Genomic DNA, 21,091 nt, shown 5'->3' on the forward strand with positions numbered 1-21,091 from the left:
GTTTTGCGCTCTTTCTCCGCCATCCCTGTGCAAGAGCGAGACGACCAAATTGAAGTCTTGCATGCTAGATCTATGGGGTTCTCCGAAGCGCAAGTGTAGAGGATCCATCCAGCCGAAACAGCCAGAGAGGAGTTCTAGAGAAACTACTCCCCACCACGCCAACCCTGCACAAGTAACTAGCAAGAGCGTGTGGGTTTCGTAACTTTATAGAACGCACAGTTTTGTACATAGATATTTCCATTCATAAAAGTTTTCTCCAAATTCCAACGTATATTTACTTGTACAGCTGTCTTTTTTGGGGGAGGGGGAGCGATACCTGGCTTCTCAGAAATAGCTGATTGGCCATTGTCGCAACAAGATGCTGATCTAAACTACAGATCCTTGGACCAATCCAGCCTGGTTTTGTGTACGTCAGGTGTGCCTGCAGCCTGATCTTGTGCGTGTTTCGTCTGAAGTCTCTCGGAATTCAGTGGGACTTACTCTTGCACGAGCGTGGAGAGAACTGCAGCCTTTACAGTTGTTGAAACTGCGGCCGCAAAGCGAGTATCAGGTGGAAGCCTAATAGCTCCAGGCAGCGTCTTCCTTGCTAAAACACGACCCCTGTTTGGTATTTGTGTACCCAAGGCAAACACACCTACAGGGTGATGGGTGTGTCTGCTGAGGCAGGTTGACACCAGTGGATCAGAAGTCCATGAACGGCGAAATCACATGGCGTCTAGGTCACTCACGTAGGCCCCGACGGCATTAATTAGTTACATATACCGTATGTGGAAGGGGAAAAAAGTGATACCTTGGGATTTATTTGCAAGGTCAGTCGGACGGAGACACTGTATAACCTCGACCCAGGAAAGTGGAACAGAGTTCATCATTAAAAGAAGCCGGAAGCTGCAATTATCCGAAGTATTTTAATCCTCTTTGATTTTAAATTGTCCCAATACTACGGTCGCTGCCTACTGATTTCTGATTGCATCTCTCATTACTTTACCCGCTCAGAAACTGTGATGAGACAGTTCGGTGTAAATTGCAGGCCTAAGCACATTTATTGGGGGATAGAAACTGAACACAGGACTTCCGAGTAAAGTTACATAATCCCATGTTCGGTATTTTCGAGGACTCTGTTTTGATTACTGTCAAGTAGTTGGGCTTAATGCATAGAATACAGTAACATTTTCTCCCCAATTATGTGTGTGTAAGAACTGACATCGGTAGATGTTAACACTGAGAATCCAGAGGCAAGTTTTCCCGCGCTCTGCTATGTATTCTAGCGATGGCCCTAGAAATCAAGGTCAGTCGTGAGACCAGTTTCAGTTTGCTTAATTTTCTCTAATGTAACAGGCTTGCCTTAAGTCAACTTGAATTTAGTTTAGTTTTGAGTTACAATGCGTTTGCAAGCGGCTTTGTACAATCTCACGTATATACACTTGAAAATCATTCATTCTAAGTATGTGTGCGCATAGGACTGAACCTTTTCCCCTTTAATAAATACGCGCTGCAGAAAACGTGGAAGATATTCTTCCGTGAAAAATGTGTGACCCGACTTTATTCGCATCCTAAACCTGGTGAGACTGAAGTCAGTAAGAGTCAGACGCCACGACGACACAAGATGCCACTCTTCTGCTTTCTGTTCAGGCAAAAATCAAAACACACCCCATGCCAAGGGCAGCCTGAGAATCCCACGCTCGGCTCACGCCTGATGCAGCCGGTGCAGAGGCGCTACGGGTCTGCAGACCCGCGAGGCAGAGCGAGTAGATCCACCCAGGAGTCACGCAATGGGCAAGAAACGGCGCATTTCCAGAGCCTAAGTCCTGACGTCACTGGCGAGGAATGTGAGCTGGGCGTCCCTGGTTCAAGGTCTACACACGTCCTTTCTCCGGGCGTCGAAGGGTGCAGGGAGGCGGGAGCGAGCCGGGTGTCTTTCCAGCGGACAGGAGCGGCGATTGGCTGGCGCGAGGAGGAAGGGAGGGTGGCAGACGGCTGACGTCATCGCTCACCCTCCTCCGGGGAAAAGCGCCGCCCTTTCCTTTGGGGCCGAGAAGCCGGTTCTTTCCATTGAGCCGCCATTAACGCCGCTCCTTTTACAGGATGAAGATCTGGAGCTCGGAGCACGAGTTTGGGTAAGGCGAGGACGGGAGTGGCGCGTGTTCCGTCCTTGGCTCCGTGCCCTTGACAGCAGCAGCCTGGGCTTGCGGAGGGACAGAGAAACCGTATTGCCTACACTGACTGGCAGCGGCTCTCCAGGGGTCTCTCCCTGTCCCATCGGGAGATGCTGGGGGTTGAGCCTGAGACCTGCTTGCAAAGCAGATGCTCTGGTAGTGAGCTACAGCTCTTCTTTTCAACTGAGCTATGGAGCTTCCTTTGGAAGGAAAAATGAACGAAACTCCCCTCTTCCCTTCTCCGTTTCCGCCTGGTATACAACTCGTGCTTTTTGGTCACCGGGCGAGGACGTCGGTAACATCCCGCCCCGGCGCGCTTGCTCCCTTACATAGGACTTTAAAGGGCTTTAAATATGGTCTGTCGTGGGTTTGCCCACGCGTGTTCCCAAATGCCTGCCTTATTAAAGACCTTTAAAAATGTTGTCTTAGTTTCCCTTTACGTTCTCTTAAGTGTTCTTGTGTGACTCACATCTTCCTTGACCATGGGCCGAGGACTGTTGGATTGATGCAGTTTGAAACAAATGGTGGACTCCAGGTTGGGGAAGGCTGGCCCCTGCGCTCTGTCTATTGCTATCTTTTTATTAGAGAGGGAAGCAATAAGTGTTTCTCCATGCAGTGAGCTGTCCTGCAAATGCCTGTGATATCTGGGGCAAAGGTGACAACTTCCTTTCTTCAAGGTCGTGTCATGGTAACATGCCTTTGCTGCATATACTGCTTTGTAGAACTGGTTTCTAAAAATACCCCAGTGTAACTAAAGTATGTTGCTATTGCCATGAATGTTGCGGACAGAAACTTGGTAGGCCTTTGCCACTCTCGTCACCTTCAAGGGTTAGAATTGCTACCCAGAAGATGTTGCTCTTGAGGCTTTCCATCGTTTTAATGGGGTTTGGAATATTTTTGAGTGTCAAAGGCCCTCAGACTTTTTGGCTGGCCATTGTTACCAAAGCTAAGCTGGTGATTGCCAGGACTCCTTGCCACCCTTTCAGTGTACTTAGAATTCGGCTGCTGGTCCCTGACCTTCCCCTGCATCTGTGCACAAGGACATCAGCAATCTCCTGTGTGGTTACAGTCCCTATAGTAGTGCTGAAGTTCAGAAGACCTCAGCTGTGTGTACAATCTGTTCTCTGATCACTTGGGACTTAATGCTGACAATGGCCCAAATAGCGATCATCACTTTCCTAGTCTGGAGCTAGAGCGAATGGCTGGGCTTGTTTTCTTGAAGGTGGTTGAAAAGACCTGAGCACCAAAATGGGCAGCCCCAATCTTTCTTTTCAGCTTGAAGTTAGAGATGAGGGCATGGGATCTTCCTCTTCAATTTATTATGTCCTCTGAAACTCAGTTGACCTCTGGTTAATGATCCCTGACTCTTCATCTAGAATCTGGAGCAGAAGGATGGGACTTTTCTTGTCACTCTTTCCAGGAATGATGGAATACTAGCGGGGTGCATAATTGTGGACTTCTGTGGACCACTCTTTTGGTTCTTCTAAGAAATTGAGCTGTAGGACACCAGGGACATGGAGGCAGTGGCGCAATTGTTCTGTCTAGCAATTTAACAGGGAATTTTCTTTAGCACTCCAGGGAAGGGTGGCTGAAAATGGGAGGAGAGGTTGCCACATTTTGCCTCTGTACAGACGTGTAGGAAATAACATCATGACAGTGGCTTCCTGGAATTTTGCTATAAAACAAGCTGAGACACTGCCTGTAATAGCTTGTAATTAAATGGGTGGAAAGTAGGTTATGATGTGTTCAATGGGTTTTGTTTTTTGCATTGCCATAAAAAAGGCATATTCTTCTTCCAAAGAAAGAGGGGTTGAGACCCTATAGCATGAGTATACTAAATTAGCAGTATGGCTTTGAAAGGCTCCTGAGACTGACTAGCAGTTAAGTGCAATACTGTACCAGATCACTGATGATGTTGTTGGCTACTTGCAAATAGCCAAAGTGCCATAAAACAGTTTCCCAATAATGAAGGAAATGCTTAAATTGCAACACCACACACTCTTTTTAAAAACTAATGTAAAAGTGTGCTTCTCAAAAGTGTGAGATAGCAGTGGAGCTATGCAGGCTGACACTGAATAAGTGTGATAATCTCTGAATTTAAGCATGACTCTCTCTCTCTCTCCCTCCCTCTCTCTCTCTCTCTCTCTCTCACTCAGCCTTTATCTTTGTGAACAAGGCAAGAACAGCCCAATGTTAACTCCCTTTACTTAGTCACTGGGTTTCATAAGTTCTTATTAGCTTACTGAAAATATTTCACTACCGAGTTAATGTTACTTAAGCAATGAATGTTTTCTGGAAATGAAAGATATATGCTACACAGGAACATAGAATGTAGAAAGCTGGTGTATACCAGGTTAGACCATTTGTCCATCTAGCTCAGCTTTGTCAACACTGAATGGCAGTGGCTCTCCAACTTTTCTGATGGGAGTCTTTCCCAGTGCTTCTTGAACCTTGGAGCATTTTCTTGCAAAGCATGTTCTATAACATTAACCTAATGTTCTTCCTCTTATTTTGTTATTGTGCATAATACTTATACAACCACTCTAAGCATGCTTGAGAGTGTCCTATTGAAATCAGTGGGACCCAGTTCTGAGTAAGCATGGCTAGGATCCAGAATTGATTTCCTATTGCTGTATCAAATGCTTCCTCTCCAGAGGAGAACTTGTGCTAAATAAGTACTGAAAATTGAAAGTGGTGTTTCTTGCCTTTAATATCTGTCACTCTGCTGTGCCTAGAAAGAGCTGTCATCTACACTAGAAGTAGTCAATGTTGTGCCCTCCAGATATTGTTGGACTGCCACTCCCACCTTCCCTGACCATTGGCCAAAGTGGTTGGGACTGCTGGGGGTGTAAGGACAACAGTCTTTGACAAAGACTGTCACTAGATTGGCAAATCTCTGATCTGACCAAAGTTTATATAGCACTATATTCTGAAACTTACTTTCCTCCAGACGTCGGCACTGGAGGATTTCCCAACTCTCTGGAGTAGATTTTAAGGATGGAGGGTTGCTGCAGGGGGACGAAGGGGAAGTCCGATTTTTGCAAGCAGAAATCTGTTCTGCTCTTGTAATGGCAGTATTAGATACCACCTTATACATATAGCACCCTTATGCCAATGTGCTTAAGGTAGTTAACAACCTAATAGACTGAATACGAAGAAAGTGACAGAGTTGGAAGAGAAAAATACCGTAAGCAAATTCAGGTACCAACTCTTACATGATATTAAATACTGTGTTTTGTAATGTATGCTTTATATACCATAAATACAAACCAAAATGTTCAGTTTTAATTAAATTGCATTGCATACAGAGAATTCTTAATGCATTGCCTGCTTCTCTTTCATTTCATTTCCCCTAGGCATACATGGGATACTGTAATAAAAGCTGCCATGAGAAAATATCCCAATCCTATGAACCCATCAGTGGTGGGAGTTGATGTCTTGGACCGAAGCCTTGACAATCAAGGAAGGTTGCACAGTCACCGGCTACTTAGCACTGAATGGGGCCTACCAAGTATTGTAAAAGCGGTAAGTTTGTTTTAACCACACTGGCTAGTGGTATGCTGAATCTTTTTATGAAATAAAAACACATGTTCTATTCTTGACTGCATTGCACATAATGACTCTCATAGTAAATGCTCAGGCTAAATTTCCTTTAGAGTTGCAACACACCTAGAGAACCTGGTTCAATAAGACTCTTTGTTCAGATAGGGGCTATCACTGCATTCTTTACAGAAATACATTTATCACCAACCTTTTTGATACTTTGCTTGACTGCTCGTTTTGGGTTACTGTGTTAGTAAAGGTAAAAGGTAAAGGGACCCCTGACCAATAGGTCCAGTCGTGACCGACTCTGGGGTTGCGCGCTCATCTCGCATTATTGGCCGAGGGAGCCGGCGTATAGCTTCCAGGTCATGTGGCCAGCATGACAAAGCCGCTTCTGGCAAACCAGAGCAGCACATGGAAACGCCGTTTACCTTCCCGCTGTAGCGGTTCCTATTTATCTACTTGCATTTTGATGTGCTTTCGAACTGCTAGGTTGGCAGGAGCTGGGACCAAGCAATGGGAGCTCACCCCGTCACAGGGATTCGAACCGCCGACCTTCTGGTCAGCAAGCCCTAGGCTCAGTGGTTTAACCACTGCGCCACCTGGGTCCCAGTGTGTGGTACTGTGTTAGTACTTGCTTTTATTTCCTTTTTTTTTAAAGATTCTGGGAACAAGTAGAACTATGACATACATTAAAGAACATTCTGTAGTTGATCCGGTGGAAAAGAAAATGGTACTGAGCTCCACAAATGTAAGTAATAAAGTATTGTGTATTGTATTTGCTGGCAGGACCAGGGAGTTGCTGGCTATGTTGTTTTACATACTGCCTGTTTGAGGCAATCCTTGCTTATGTTGGGAAAACGTTGCTATTAGGGCATAGCAGGAACCAAGACTAGCATTCTCTGTGTATGCTAGATAACTTTAGATTTTTGTTTTTTTAAAGAAATTGGGATTGCTAGCTTTCCGTTCTCTGATGAAATTATTTCTAGAGGATCCGAAAGTTCTTTGTGGGCAGAATCCAACTTTGCACGAGTGGACTTCCACTCACACAGTGGGACTTCACCATCTCCTCCTCCTTCTCCCTCTGTGCAGTCCCAAAATCTGCTCCAGTGGCCCCCAGCTCTCTGGAGTAGAATTTGAGGGTGGGAGGGCTGCTAGGGGAGAGCAGGGAATGGCGAGTCCTTCCCACACACAGGCAGCTTTGGATATAAGTGTGTGTAATTTGGCTGGCTATATGCTACTTGAAGCTTGTAGCTCAAGGCCAGGGAATTGAAGCAGGCCAGCAGGCCAAATCCATATCTCCCTCACTCCCCATGGGTCAATTCTGGCATCTGGGTTGCCCACCAGTCTACCTGGTGACTACCTGGCACCGTCCTCATCATCATGTCATCAGGTAAGGGCTTCAGAGGAGTTCCCTCTCAGCATTGATCAACTGATGGGTGCTTTGAAGTCTGGTTGCAGCTGTGGTATGGATTCAGGCATGCTTTGTATCCAAACCACAGCTGCAACCAAACTTCAAAGCAGCTTTCTCCCAATGTCCCTCAGCTTATGAGTGCAGAGAGTGGAACTTCAAGGGGTCTCACTCTCTCTGTCCATCAGCTGATTGGGGCTGACAGTGAGCTGTACCCAACTGCACATCGAGTTCACTGGTTGGGCGCTCCCTAAGGTAGCGAATGCCAGCCACATATTTATCTGTCCCAAACCTGGCATCACACATGTGGAGGAGTGGGTAGGGTTTGTGACCTAATTAGGCCTATGGGCCGGAATTTCCTTACTCCTGCTGTAAAATGTGACTTTAATTCCTTGAAAGTTTGCTTAGGATACAGCCTTAAAGGTAAAGGGACCCCTGACCATTAGGTCCAGTCGTGACCGTCTCATCTCGCGTTATTGGCCGAGGGAGCCGGCGTACAGCTTCCAGGACATGCGGCCAGCATGACAAAGCCGCCTTAGTTGATTTTAAAAATGCAATTTATCATTTTCTTTAAGTAAAGTAAACAATCTTTTTTATTATGTATTATGCTAGATAATACTAAGATTAGTTAAACTAATTTTTGCTTCTTTTTATCTTTAAGATAACACTTACAAATCTTATATCAGTTGATGAAAGGTTGGTATATACGCCACACCCTGAGAACCCGGAAAAGTAAGTTGGAATGTCTTTGACTTTCAGTAAAAAAATGTGATGAGGGGGAATCCTTTTTGTACTGATAGTTTCTGTCTTTCCCCTTACAGGACTTTGTTAACTCAAGAAGCAATTATTACAGTAAAAGGTGTTAGCCTCAGTAGTTACTTGGAAACTTTAATGGCAAGCACAATATCTTCTAATGCTAGAAAGGTAGGTGTGTGGCACAGTTTTACTGGGTCACAGTTGCTAACTTTAAGGTGGTTCATTTAAAACCTAAAACTCAAATGTTTAAGTGCATTATACTAGTGTTGGTATCCCATAAGCCCAGGGTGCTCTCAATTATACACAATTCACTGTAAGTCAGTGATGGTCTGTAGAGCCTGTCGTGTATTCTCAGTCTGCATGTATTTCCTTTTAAGATTCAAAGCTGTGTATGGTATGAAGTCAGGAAAAGTGATTGTTGTCTCTCACTGAGACAACAGCAGCTTACAGCTAGAATGGGGGTAGGGGTGATAGTGTCTGGTTGTGTGATCAGATTAGTCTTGTTTGCGGTTCACAAAATACCTTCTCAGGTTAGTTATTGGCTTCCGCAGTGGGTTGCTTGAGCCATATAGGGTTATATGGGAAGCAGGCAAATCACCTCCTTACCTTTTCAGTGCTGAAAGCAGAGGAGAGAACTAAGGTGGTGTCATATCTGAACTTTCCCTCATTACCCAGACACTTATTATGTACAGATGTCTCTTGTTTTCTACTGGGTGTGAGCACATGTTCTGGTTGTCCTATTTGTAGTGTTAGGGAGGGAACTTATTCCACTTCCGATGTACAATAAACCAAATGCATACAAAGGCTGTTAGTAGCAGAATAGGAGACAGATGAAAAGGAACTGTTCCTCTAAATCAGGCATCCCCAAACTTCGGCCCTCCAGATGTTTTGGACTACAATTCCCATCATCCCTGACCACTGGCCTTCTTAGCTAGGGATCATGGGAGTTGTAGGCCAAAACATCTGGAGGGCCGCAGTTTGGGGATGCCTGCTCTAAATGTTATGGGTGAAGAAGTTCTCCTAATGCGCAGACTTCCGGCCGTGCAGTGGAACTTTCCATTCCTTTCCCTGTGTGCCCTCTAATTAATTAATTATGTACACTGTTCTTCATGCATAGATCTCAGTGCGGTTCGCAGCATAAACCTATTCTGGGAATTCCCCCAACCCTCCAGAGGATATTTTATATGCAAGCACTCCATGCATTAAAAGATACAGGAAGCTGAACTCCTGACTTCTTTATCTGGCCCTCACCTCCCTCCTTGCCTTTGCTGCAGCTAGAAAACAACTATCCTGTTGGAGTAAAGATTATCCCCCCCCTTGCCTAAATGCAGCTGGGATGGGGATGGTTAACCCTGCCTCCACATGTATGCTCTAAAGCACCTTCCCTGTGCTGCGGTTAGGTTTGTAAAAAGGTTCCTAGTGACTCCGGCCTAATTGCGGCAGGCGGGTGGAGTGTTGTGTGTGGTGAGAGAGAGAGCATGGGATGGCCATGCCCACTGCTGACACAGGGCCCTCAGAAATGGGCTATGAGAGAATGTGACACAGCCCATCCCTGTTCTCAGCCCGCAACAGTTCAGCATGCTGGGGACTTCCGTGAGTACATGGTTGGGATTTGACTATAAAACAGCAAATGAATAGCTCAGCCTTATAAAGAGTATTATTAAGGGGGAAATGAGCATTTCAGGTATTGTAATCCTAAACAAATACTTCTGTTCTCAGTCCCCCATGACTTCTGCACTTGTACAACAATAGATTATCAATACATTACAGGTCTCATTCAGGTGCTTTACTGTTTCTTCTTCATTCTCTTTTAATCCTATATAATGCAGCCTGTTTTAACTAAGTTTCCTTACAGGTGATCCCTCTCTCTTTACCTTTTCAACTTAGGGCTGCTTCACACTTGCGCACTACCAGATTTCTAGGCAGAAGTTGCTCTATAGGGCTCTGGTAGCACGTCAAATGATCCCAAGTCTAGGATGAGATGCATCTGTCAGAAGCAGGCATGCTCATTGGAGCTCAGATTCCTTTTGCCTAACTTATTCTACCGGGATGCCTATTTATGTGTCTTCAGCATCCTGCTTTGGCACTCAGTTAAACCTTTACTTGATATAATTGCTTGTTACCAATATTTGATAAGCGTGTTACTCAACAAGGTAGGCTTAGTCATAACTGTTACATCCATTCACTTTCAGTAGGTTTACTTGGACTTAGTTGGATATCACTCTCGGTTTACAATGCTTGATTTTCCTGTAGGCTCTTGAGATTTACAAGACTGTGATGGTGGAATAACTTTTTGTCATAAGTTGTACATCTTTTCTGTATTACTCCAGGGGTGGGATGCTATTGAGTGGACAATTCAACATTCTGACAGTGTTCTAAGATAGCAGTCTCTTTCTACAGCTGCATTTTGTACTAATTAGTGGTAATACCAGCATTTGTTACCTTGGTACAGCATTTCAGCTTCTAGCAAATCTGTGCATGTTGTTGTCATGTTACTTGAAAGCCTGCATGCCTCGTATATATACACACATTGCATATAGAGGAACAGCACCCTTATTCTTTAACTCTGGAATTTGGGGGGGCGTCCGTACTGTCTAATGCTTTGACACAGGAAAAGGTTCTTAAGAACCTGCATGTGTGGGCCTTTAATAAGGCCCACCTTCTGTTCTTTGGTAAATCTCTTTTGAGTAAGTGGAATACTGTTAGAAGAACTGTTGCACCTTGGCCCCAGAGTATTTTGGAAGTAGGTGAAGTACAACCAGTCCTCTTTATCCAATGCATGGAATGCTTTGGGGTGAAATACTTGAGGTTGTTAACTAGTTCATGCTACTGCTGGACTTAGCCTACAGAATGGCAGTTCTTGCCTATCAGTTTGGAAATACGGTCCCATCACTGCTTGGACAGAAGGGTTCTCATTTAAAAGAAAGCAGTTTATGAAGTCACAATTAGAACATTAGCACCTGTTTATTTGGTCCTTGTTGGTTTTTGCTTTTGAGGCAGTTTAAAATCCGTGCAAAAAGAATGCAAAAAGAAGAAACTGGTTTTCAAAAGTGCCAGCTATTAAGCTTTATTGTCGCTCAGTGCACTTTGGAACTGTCATTCCAACTGTCATGCCCGATAGGCAGCAGCATTTATGTAAGTTGCTTCAGAAAGTCCAAGATTGGTCCTGAAGAAGGAACTTCTGTTCTGAAACACATTGTACTATCATAAACTTCAGCACTTGGCACTTGTGAGAATTAGGTTCTACTTTTTCTCTTTGCATTATTTCTAGTGTCTGTGCCTCCCTTTATTTTAATTAGGCAGGAATCATGCAAAACATTTTGGCTGCATTTGGCTGCATGTTTTGTTATGAGCACGAGCCTCACTCTCTTCTCCTGGCATTTTGTGAGGGGAGATTAGAAGTGTTCAGTTGCAGTTTTGCCCCAACATGGCCAACTGTGGTTTGCTTGTTTGCAAAACCAGGATCAGATCCAGGATCTGGGAGAAGATGAATTGGCAAACTACAATTTGTTACAGACTAGAAATTGAAATAGCTTCTCTTCCTCCACATGTAAGTGGGGAATAGGGGGAAATATATGAACAACATACCATGATTCTTTTTTTTACATCTAAAATCCAGGCTTTTATCTAAACATACACTAATATATAAATAGTTTTGCTATAACAAAGTAGCTGTTTTTGTCTAAATGCATTGTTTTAAGAGGCATTGCTAGCATCTGTTTGACTTGCGAGGAACTTCAGTGACCACCTTTTCATTCCTTGAGCTTGACTACCAAGCTTAGAAACAGTTAATTGACTGTTGATCCTGCCCTTAAAACCCTCAATTTTCATTTGCAGAATACAGTTACCAAACATGCCTTAGTGTTGTGGCATACTTAACTACTCCCAATTTTGGAGTGTGTGTATATATTACAAAAAAATAATAATAGTAAACTCTCACTGTATGCTTTCAGTTTTACCATTAAGCCTGTGAAATGTTTCAGAGTTTAAAATTTTATGCTCTCAATAGTTTGTTAAGCAGTGACCACTGAAATTATGTCCAGTTCTTAACTCTCATTCTGTATGTTCAGTGTACTACCACCATGTACGTAAATCTATCAAAAGGTGCATGCTTCAGTTGGAAATATGCTTGCTCAAGTCATATACTAATATGCTGTTTTATGGTACAACAGAAACTCAGTAAACCAATCCTCTGTCAGATTGTTTTTGCTAGTCCCGTGCATGTTAAAAAGAACCCCAGTCTTTTTGGTTCAGCATTTTGTTTTTAGAGGCTTGCCAGATGCCTATGGGAAGGAAATAAGTGAGTCGTCAGCCCAATAGACCACTCTAACTAAGGTAATTTCAAACACAACAAAATCATGCAACATGCTCAGTTACTATAAAAACAAATGGCCAGTCCTCCCAAGTAACACCGGCCAGACTGGATCAAACTTGACATCTGCTCAATTGCAGATGTATATATCGTTGTTCCTGAAATAATTACTGGCATGGGGGAGTCTGTTGGGGACTTTTTGCATTCAGATCATGGTGTGTGTGTGGAAAGATAAGCTGCCTCTCCCTACTGGCTGCCTTCCCAGTAAGAATCTGTCTCCCTGTGAATGTAATTATTTAAGATGCATACTACATATTAGGCAAATGTCTAGTTTGGTCCTAAAAAATCCAGATTTCCGCCCTCTCCTTAAAAAAAGCTGCAACCTAGTTCACCCCACCAATGTGCTTAGAATCTACTCAAACCAAGCTGTCATTTCATTTCTTAGAATATGTTAAGATATTCTATGCTTTAAGCCCCAACACTTGTATTTAGTGTTATAGCATGGAGGTTTGTTGATCAAAAGCACTTGGTGCTGTAACAATGCAATAATTCCTGTTCTATCTCCCATAGCAATCCTGTGAATTTCTTCATTTGACATGTCATATATGTCTGTTGTTAGTGGGGCCCTTTTTATTTTTTATTTCATTCAGTTGAAGGATTGGGTTGAAGGTGGTTGGTGCTGACCAGAGGCCAGGAATGGAAAACACTTCAAACTGAATGGTGTTTTCAAAAGTAACAAATAATTGAAGAAATTCAAATAATTCTGGCCAGGTGCTTTGGGTCATATCCACACTACAGTCTTTTCTACAGGAAATTCTGGGAACTGTAATACCATCATCCAGTAACAATTACTAGAATTGTTTAGAGAAAAACATGGTTGTGATATTCTTAAAAGCCCAGTATAAGGTTACAGTGTAGATAAGCCCAAAGGCTGTTTCTTCAATCTATTGGTTCATTACACTTTTTATTTCAAAACTAAGGGTGGCTTCCAGTTAACTTGTTCCATCAGAACAAGGATTTTCACTTCCAGAAGGAAACTTCCCCCTCTTCTCTCACTGTGCATGCCCCATGCCCTCCCCAAATCTGCTTTATAGGTTTGGGGGGTCAGCAGAACACATTTAGGGTGCCAGGGAAAGGAGAGGGGGATAGTTCTGTTGTGCAGATGGAAATCTGCACACTGACAGAGCAAGCTAGTTGGTTTGTCAGTTTAGAAGCAACAAATTAAATTATATAGCCATATCTCTCTCTCTTCCAGGAGTGTTGACCTGAGCTGTTAAGTTTACAGATTTCAATTGAGCACGTTTATATCCAGAAAGATTGTGTAACTGTTATTTAATCCAGTAGTGTTCTGTTTCAATTAAAACAAGCATCTATAAAAAAATTAAGTTGGTAGTTAAAGCAGCAACAGTGTAGTACCGGCTTAAAACTAACAGTAATTTAGCTCAGAATGTTAAGCTTTAAGCTATTTAGTATTCTATACAAACACCAGGCTTTTCATAATGCTGATGTGTGCACAGTTTCACTGTATATTCAGTTTCACTGTTTCAAAGAAATTAGTTATAGTCTAGGTAATAAGAGGAAAGGCAGTTCTTGAGCATAGGTATCTTTTGAGCACATGCTAAGTGGCCTTTTGCATCTGGCCAGGTGATTAGGCTCCTAGCCTGAAAACTTATGGAGGCTCTCACTTTTTTGTTGAGTTTCTCTACTTGAGGTTACTGAGGTTTTCTCCTCAGTTCCACTAGTGCAAGCACTTATAACTACGCACGAGAACTGACCCTACCTTCACATCCTCTAAATCTGCCCTGAAGGGTTGAGGGCAAACTCAAAAAACATTTAGAGGGTGTGTAGGTTGAAGCAGTTCCATTGTGCAAGAGTGCTTGCACTGGTGCAACTGTTGAGTTGAATACTGCCCAGCATGTGTTTCAAACTCTTCTTATTTAGAGTTGCTTTCTGTAGCTAGGGTGCACTTGGTCTTTAGGCCCAGTTAAACTGAATTCTTGCAAAAGCGGTGCTCTTGCTTCTTACGTTGCTCTGTTCTGAGCATCAGTGATGGTTATTTAGTGTTTCAGGATAGAGAGTAAACAGGATAGGAAAGAAACAATAAACTATAGATTCATTAATAACGTTCATTAGGACTTGTAACAACTTTTCCACTGCTAGGATGAAGCAGAAGAAATTGAAGGGGAAAAATATTATTGATGGGAGAAGGGCAAATATTAGGCCTCATGTCTGTTCTGTTGCAATCTTACCATGGTAATGGAGGAAGCCACAGAAATGTGATAGGAAAAATTTCAGGTTGCTCAGAGGCTTGCTGGGGATAAGAAGTAAATGATGCTTTGCACTTTGGAAAGAGTGGGTAGGAGGGTGATGACTTTTCTACAACCTCATTTCCCTGTATCATAATTTGATGAGCTTTCATTAAAGATTAGATAAAATCTTACTTTCAGAGAGATTTGATTAAAAAAACCCTCACGCACAAAATGATTTTAAAAAAATTATTTATCAGTTTTTTGACCATTTTTGAAGTCACTGTAAGCAGATATAAAATTGAACCCAAGCTTTAGAGTCACATATATACAACATTATATAGGGTTATCAAACACACAAGGGAGATTTTTTAGCTGCAGTAACAGTATAGACGCCGCTAGAGGATGATGCTTTGCTACCTCTCCTGTAGGTTCTTTTCCCAGCATGTCCGGCAGGGTCTGCTGGCTGAATTTTGAGGTCCCCAAAAGGGGCTTTTACCTTGCGCAGGTGTGACATTTGTATACCCTATGTTGCTAAGAACACTCCCCATTGTGGAATGTGGTGTTGTGTCCAAATTTGATACGAAATATATATAGAATTGTTAATACAATTTTATGAAATGGTAAAACGGCATACCAAAAAATTAAGCACGGTTTGTGCGTAACCTTTTTAAATATTTCAATGGAATATACCTCATTTTAGTCATTAATAGGCAAAGGTTCATCCATTTGTGCTACAGGAAATAATTCTTGAGAAAAAAATATGAAAAAGTCATCACCCTAGTGGGTAGTCAAAACTCTCTCTAGCACTGATCCAAGTGCAACAGTCTCTTGTAATTGTGCCTTGCTAGACAGATCTAACATTTGTACTCTACAAAAGAGCTAGCTTGTAGTCTTGTAACTTTGTTGGCCTATTATTACTAAGAAAATTGTATTGTCTAAGCAGATCATCATCCTTCAATTTAAGGTTTTCCTTGTTACAGAAGCAAAGGTGGACTAGAATGAAATAATCTTGTAGTACAAATTCAATGACGCAGTTCATTATGAAACATTCATAATTCAGAAGACAACAAAGCAGTTTGCTTTGGGAGATCTTTTGGTGTCTGACAGAGGAAAGATTTAGAAGTTTAACATCAATGTATCTGGTCAATCCACTTAGCTCTTGTGCCTTCTTTAACAGGGTCGAGAAGCCTTAGAATGGGTGATTGGCGAACTAACTTCGACGCGAGAGAGCATGAAGTCTGCAATGGCAGCAGCATCAGCGGAGGACTGAGGGAACTGTGACAGAACTTTATTTTTCCATTATATTTTTTCCTTGCCAGGATGGATATTCCATTGTTTTTTATTTAGAAATATATATGTTTATATAACAAAATTTTTAAGCCTTTCTAGGCCCCTCTATTTGTCCACAGTGTAAGTTAACAGAATCTTTTTTTCTTTTTCTTTTTGGCTTTCCCATGGCCTCTAGTTACAAGTGTACAAATTTGATAGAGTATTGTGACCTTAAGTCCTACTGAAGTTAAATGGATGTGGAACTGGCAGAGCAGATTGAAGATCGACATCTACATAAGTACCGATCAGAGCTGAGAGAATAGACTTCCCATCTTATATAACCATTTTCTTGTACTTGAAATTTATTTATTTATTTCTTTAAAAGTGCAGCTGCCGTTCTTATTCTGTAAATGACAAATAGGTACAGAAAGCACTGGAGATCTCTCTCTCTCTCTCTAAAGGCTAGATAAGTATAGTGGGGAGGTGAAACATGACACAGGAGGTTGACAGACACCTGATGTGATCGTCTATGTAGTTCTGCAACACAACCTTCCTTTTACTTAGCGGAGCCTGAAAGAAGATCTGAACAACCTTCCCTGAAATGAAGGCTGGTGTGCAACAAAGTTCCATGGTGGATTGTGCCCTTTGTTGGAGGCTAGAGATCTCCTCCCGAGACTTTGTCTTTGTGGATATCAATTCTTCCTTGCACTGTTAAAATGCAGATTCTGAACAAGGTGTTCTAGCACGTTACCTCCTAGTATTTATACTGAAACCACTGAGAGCGGCCATTTCGTTGTGGTAAAAATGGCTTGAATCCTCTCTTGTTAATTTTTGTTTTTATTTTTCAGTAGCTAATTTATTTCCATATACAGTATGTGAATATACACTCTGGTCACTTATTATGTGAAGACAATTGATACCTCAGTGGGAAGTACTAGGAAACTTATTTTCTATATGTAATTTTTAATTCTAACAGAAAATGGCATATGTTTGGAGTACTTAGTTGTGTAATTCATTTCTTACTTTTAACAATGGATACAAGACCATAAAGGATATTTATGGCCCACCCCACATTTCACACCCATCTTCTGGCACTCTGCTTAGCGGTTCCAGGGAGGAGACTGTTTCATAGTGGGAGGGGGGGATGTGATGTTGTGAAGCACAACCACCTCTCCCACCTAGCCAATAGCTTTCATCATTGAGCAAGTTCAAACTCCATTTCTGACCTCTGATTTCAATGGAATTTTCTTCTGTACAACATCTAGAAGTAGTTCTATTGAAGCCAGTAAGGACAGAGCACTTGCTTCGAACTAGGTAATGATGGCAGTAGCCCTAGATGTTCTACACAGAAGATTAGAGAAAAAGAAGAGTGAGTAGCAAGCTTTTCAATGGAATTATTTTAGAAGCCTTTTTTGCTCCCTTCTCCCACTCCCACCGGCCTGAATAATCCATGGCATTAACAGTTTTTAAGCCCTGGCAGAAAAAGAGCTTCCTTAAAATGACCAAAGCATTTTTTCCCCATTTCAATATACTTTGTACAAAGAATAGTTAGATTACAAAGAGCCTGCCTTCTGTGAAGGGTATCAGGCCCATCATGGAAAGAGGCGGTGTGGCTGAGGCAGAGAAGTTCAGCATTCTAGCCCGTATGTGTGTTCATTGCAAGAAGTGGACCAGTTCACCAAAGTCACCAGCTTTCATATGGAATCCTTCACCCCACTTCCTTTATTTTTGTGTTAAGGTAAACTTGTCCATGCTTATTCATGTGCACTTGTTCCTTCTGTCTTCTATACAATTGTGGTCGAGTTTCCTTTAATAGCATAGCTGCCAAGTTATCCCTTTTTTACAGGGATTTTCCCTTATGCTGAATAGGCTTCCTCGCGAGAAAAGGGAAAACTTGGCAGCTATGTTTAATAGTCCTACTCCTGTCTCCTAAAGGCGACTAGCCTCACTCTTTCTTATCTTTGCTCTTTCTTGTTCCTTCCATGGATCTTGGCTGATGGAACTCTCATATGATTGCAGCTCCACACAGACTGTCACTTGGTGTCTTGCTTGGTGCGATGTTGTCTCTTCAGGCCATTCTCTTAGTGGATCTTAGAGCCCACAAACCTCCGGGCAGGCAAGCTTGATACTATTGCTTTTATATTGTTTACTTACCTAATAATGACCATAGTCTTACATTTTCATGACTAGCACAGATTTATTAGATATTGAACATGGCACAGGAATATGGGCTCCTTTGGGAGGAAGAGCAGGATAGAAATTTAAAAATAAAATAATGGAAAATAAAAATACGTTGCATTTTGACTCCTTAGCATGTGAAAATAGAGCATGTGCTCTTTCGATCATGGCTGCCACTACCCTTGCTTCTTGGCCCTTCACATCTTCAGTTAAAGCACTCCATGCTTTTCCTTTGTCCTTGATGGCCCCGGCGTTCTCTGTTGTAGATGACCGGAAATCAAACATTTTTATATCTAGTAGCTTATCTACCTTCCTGAAACTTACCAAAACCTCACCCTTAGGGCGTTCCCCTTTTGTTCTCTCTTGCTGTACCACCTTCTGCCCCTGATCATTCCAAATAACCCTTCCTTGAAGCTTAATAAAATCAAAAATACAGGAGCTGAGAGAATCTGCATCGCTTCCCTCACAAGTATTGGCTGAGTGGGACAGTACCACAAAGGGATGGTGGGGCAACAATTTAGGACCTTGCCCATTCAGCCTTTTCCTTTACCCTGCATGGTCAGAGTTTGCTTTACTTTAGGAAGAAGTTATTCTTCAAGTGACAGCACCTTTCTGAGTAGGACTCTGAAGAGAGTGTTTTAAAACTTGCTTCCAGGCTCTGTCTCACAACTGTTACATTCAATGAGAAAATTGTCGTGCATGCCATGTGTCATTCCAGGGTAAGGAGAGTCTCTAGCTACTAAACCTCTTCCTTTCTCGTGGTTATTTAAAGGAAAGACAGTAGTTTTCAACAGATAGCAGTAACCTTAACTGATACCTAAAGTTCTATTGGCCTATTTCACTAACAAATACTGATATTTGTTGGGAGAACTGGGTGTTAGGCAGTACACTGTCTCCTGCTGCACTTTTTGTTCCTATGTCAAATATAGGCAAAGCTGCTGTATTTCTAAAAATTATGTAGCACAGGGAGCTGAAGCATGTCAAGTACAGATGAGGAGTTGCACATGAGAAAACTGCAGTTGTTGAAATGGTATAGTAGTCCTGTCTTTCTTGGCATTTGGTCACAGTTCTTTATTTAATCCTAACTACCTTGATTGTTCAAAAACCACTGCTTTTCATTATGTAAACAACCTTGATTAACACTGCTTTCATGCAGGTGCCATTAATGTGAAGGTGTGCTTGTGGGGAGGGGGGCGAGTGCTTAATCAGCTGCGACTTGAAGGATAATTGCATGCAGAAGTGTTTCTCTTCCTGTATACCTGCCTTTATCCACCTGCGCTTAGACTGTAAGCTCTTCTGAGCAGAGAATCTCTCTATCTGAAATGTTAAATGCTATGGACATCTGGGGCTATAAATAACATGACCTACTTAAAAATAGCAGACTGTCTTTTCTTTTTTTCTATATAGTAAAACAAAAGACTGCTTTTGTGTTAATTGCCAAACGGGATGATCATGCAGTACACAACTGAGTCACAAACACTAAAAATAGCACAAGGGAGGCCGGTAGGTGCCGCCCTGGAATTAACCAGCCCATCATCGCAATTAAGAGGTTTTGGGAGAGTACCTTGGCACTCATTAATTGTGGCTGAACTATTAATACAGTGCTTTTATGTTATTGCCACAACTAGGGCACACGGAAAATTTAACTTATTTGTTATATCAGTACTTATAGGAAAGAAAGAGGTACCCTTTTAAAAAACAAAACCTGTCTTCACTTCCTTTTCTCCCAGAAGTTGGAAACCACTTACCTATGAGTAAGCCCTATTAAATAGAAGATGTATTATTTTGCATAAACATGCAAAGGATTGTACTATGAACCTACTGAGAAAGCTGAGCTTGTACATTGGCTTCCTTCTTAAAGAGTTCTTGGTGCAGGGAGAGATGGACTAACTGCAAGTACGATATAGCAAAATAAGATGAGGGACCAGTCTTAATTGTGCAGCCATCAAAGTGGTGATTGTAAATCTTGTGAAAACAATCAATGAAACTTAATTCTAACCTTTGGGGAAAGTCCCACTCTCATGTGCTTACATAAATAGCGGAAAAGTATGCAGTCGTACACACAACTTACTCTCTGCAATATTGGGAACTGTATTGACCTGATGAAGCAATGAAGACATCAGTACAACTTTTAGAATAGGTTGGTTTTTTTTTTAATTTGTAATGCATAAACTGCATATCAGTATTACATAACAGGAAAACAAGCAAAATAATTCTATTGCCCTTTTCATTTACAAATGGCTACCCTGGTGCATCAGAAGCCATACGAAAAACATGCACAGTCACATCACAAAGGAGGAATTGAAGATCTAACTTTATCTTGTGCTTCCAGATGTTTTATTAAAGGTATGCTGTTCCTCAACCCTGCAACTACACATAATTAAGAGGGTTTTGATGGATGCAAATTTGACTGAGAATTTTGCTTTCTAATATATAAGGTTACACAGCTGAGATTTGAAACTTATGCCTAAAGGAAGTTATAAAATGGGATACAAAGGATATTGAGTTTTCTTAGCCTAGTATGCTGATAGAATTAAGTTATTTAACGAAGCAATAAGACTGAGCATGTTTTTTAGAAACTAATCTGTGAGTTATTTCTCCTGCCAAATATATTTCAGCTTAGTTTACCTTTCAGTATCTTTACTACCATTCTTTTCTCAAGTAGCTCAAGCTGGCAGGGCTGGGTGGCTTAATTTATCCTGATGACAACCCTGTAAGCAGGTAAGACTTTTTAAAAGAGTGACGTTGGTGGGTAGCTTGTAAGTTGCTTTGGGTTGCCTTGGGCAAGATAAAGTGACTAACAAATTTAATTCATTAATAATATCCATTCACATGTAAATTAATTTACCCGCATGCACACCACAAAAATGAACACATATTGCTTGTTGATTTAGAGGCCATATAGTAGACCTTCTTTTGCCATTCCTGTTTCTTGCCATAAACTCACAGGTGCAGAGCTCTATCCTTAGTTCTCTGCTTGCTTTCTAAAATCAGCTAACTATGAGTTGGCAACAAAGCTAAAGACAGGCGTGGGAATTGAAAGCAGCATTCTGCTTCCTTCCCTGGGGCAACTGGTCCTTAACAAGAGAGGAGACCTAGGTTTAACTACTGCTTTCACACTTGCAGTGCAGGATCGGTAAAAAAACAACCAACCAACCACTAATTGTTGAGGTAGTATGTTTTTTATGTTTATCTCTTTATATTACTTTTTTGTTGTCTG

At 41.9% G+C, this 21,091-nt stretch overlaps 1 protein-coding gene across 2 annotated transcripts; it reads left to right on the top strand.

The window, feature by feature from the left end:
• Window positions 1-24: 24 nt before the first annotated feature.
• Window positions 25-21,022, top strand: PRELID3A (PRELI domain containing 3A). 2 transcript variants are annotated; one of them, XM_035125601.2, is made up of 6 exons: window positions 25-172; window positions 5,510-5,678; window positions 6,358-6,447; window positions 7,769-7,839; window positions 7,929-8,031; window positions 15,602-21,022. In XM_035125601.2, exons 2-6 carry the CDS (start codon window positions 5,541-5,543, stop codon window positions 15,692-15,694), a joined length of 495 nt encoding a protein of 164 aa, XP_034981492.1. In that variant the 5' UTR covers window positions 25-172; window positions 5,510-5,540; the 3' UTR covers window positions 15,695-21,022. The 2 variants fall into 2 exon arrangements, with proteins under 2 accessions (XP_034981492.1, XP_034981491.1); XM_035125600.2 differs by lacking the exon at window positions 25-172 and adding an exon at window positions 2,005-2,114.
• The last annotated feature ends 69 nt before the right edge of the window (window positions 21,023-21,091 follow it).

Source organism: Zootoca vivipara, chromosome 8 (genome assembly GCF_963506605.1).
Source record: "Zootoca vivipara chromosome 8, rZooViv1.1, whole genome shotgun sequence".
In the NCBI taxonomy this organism is placed as follows: domain Eukaryota; kingdom Metazoa; phylum Chordata; class Lepidosauria; order Squamata; family Lacertidae; genus Zootoca; species Zootoca vivipara.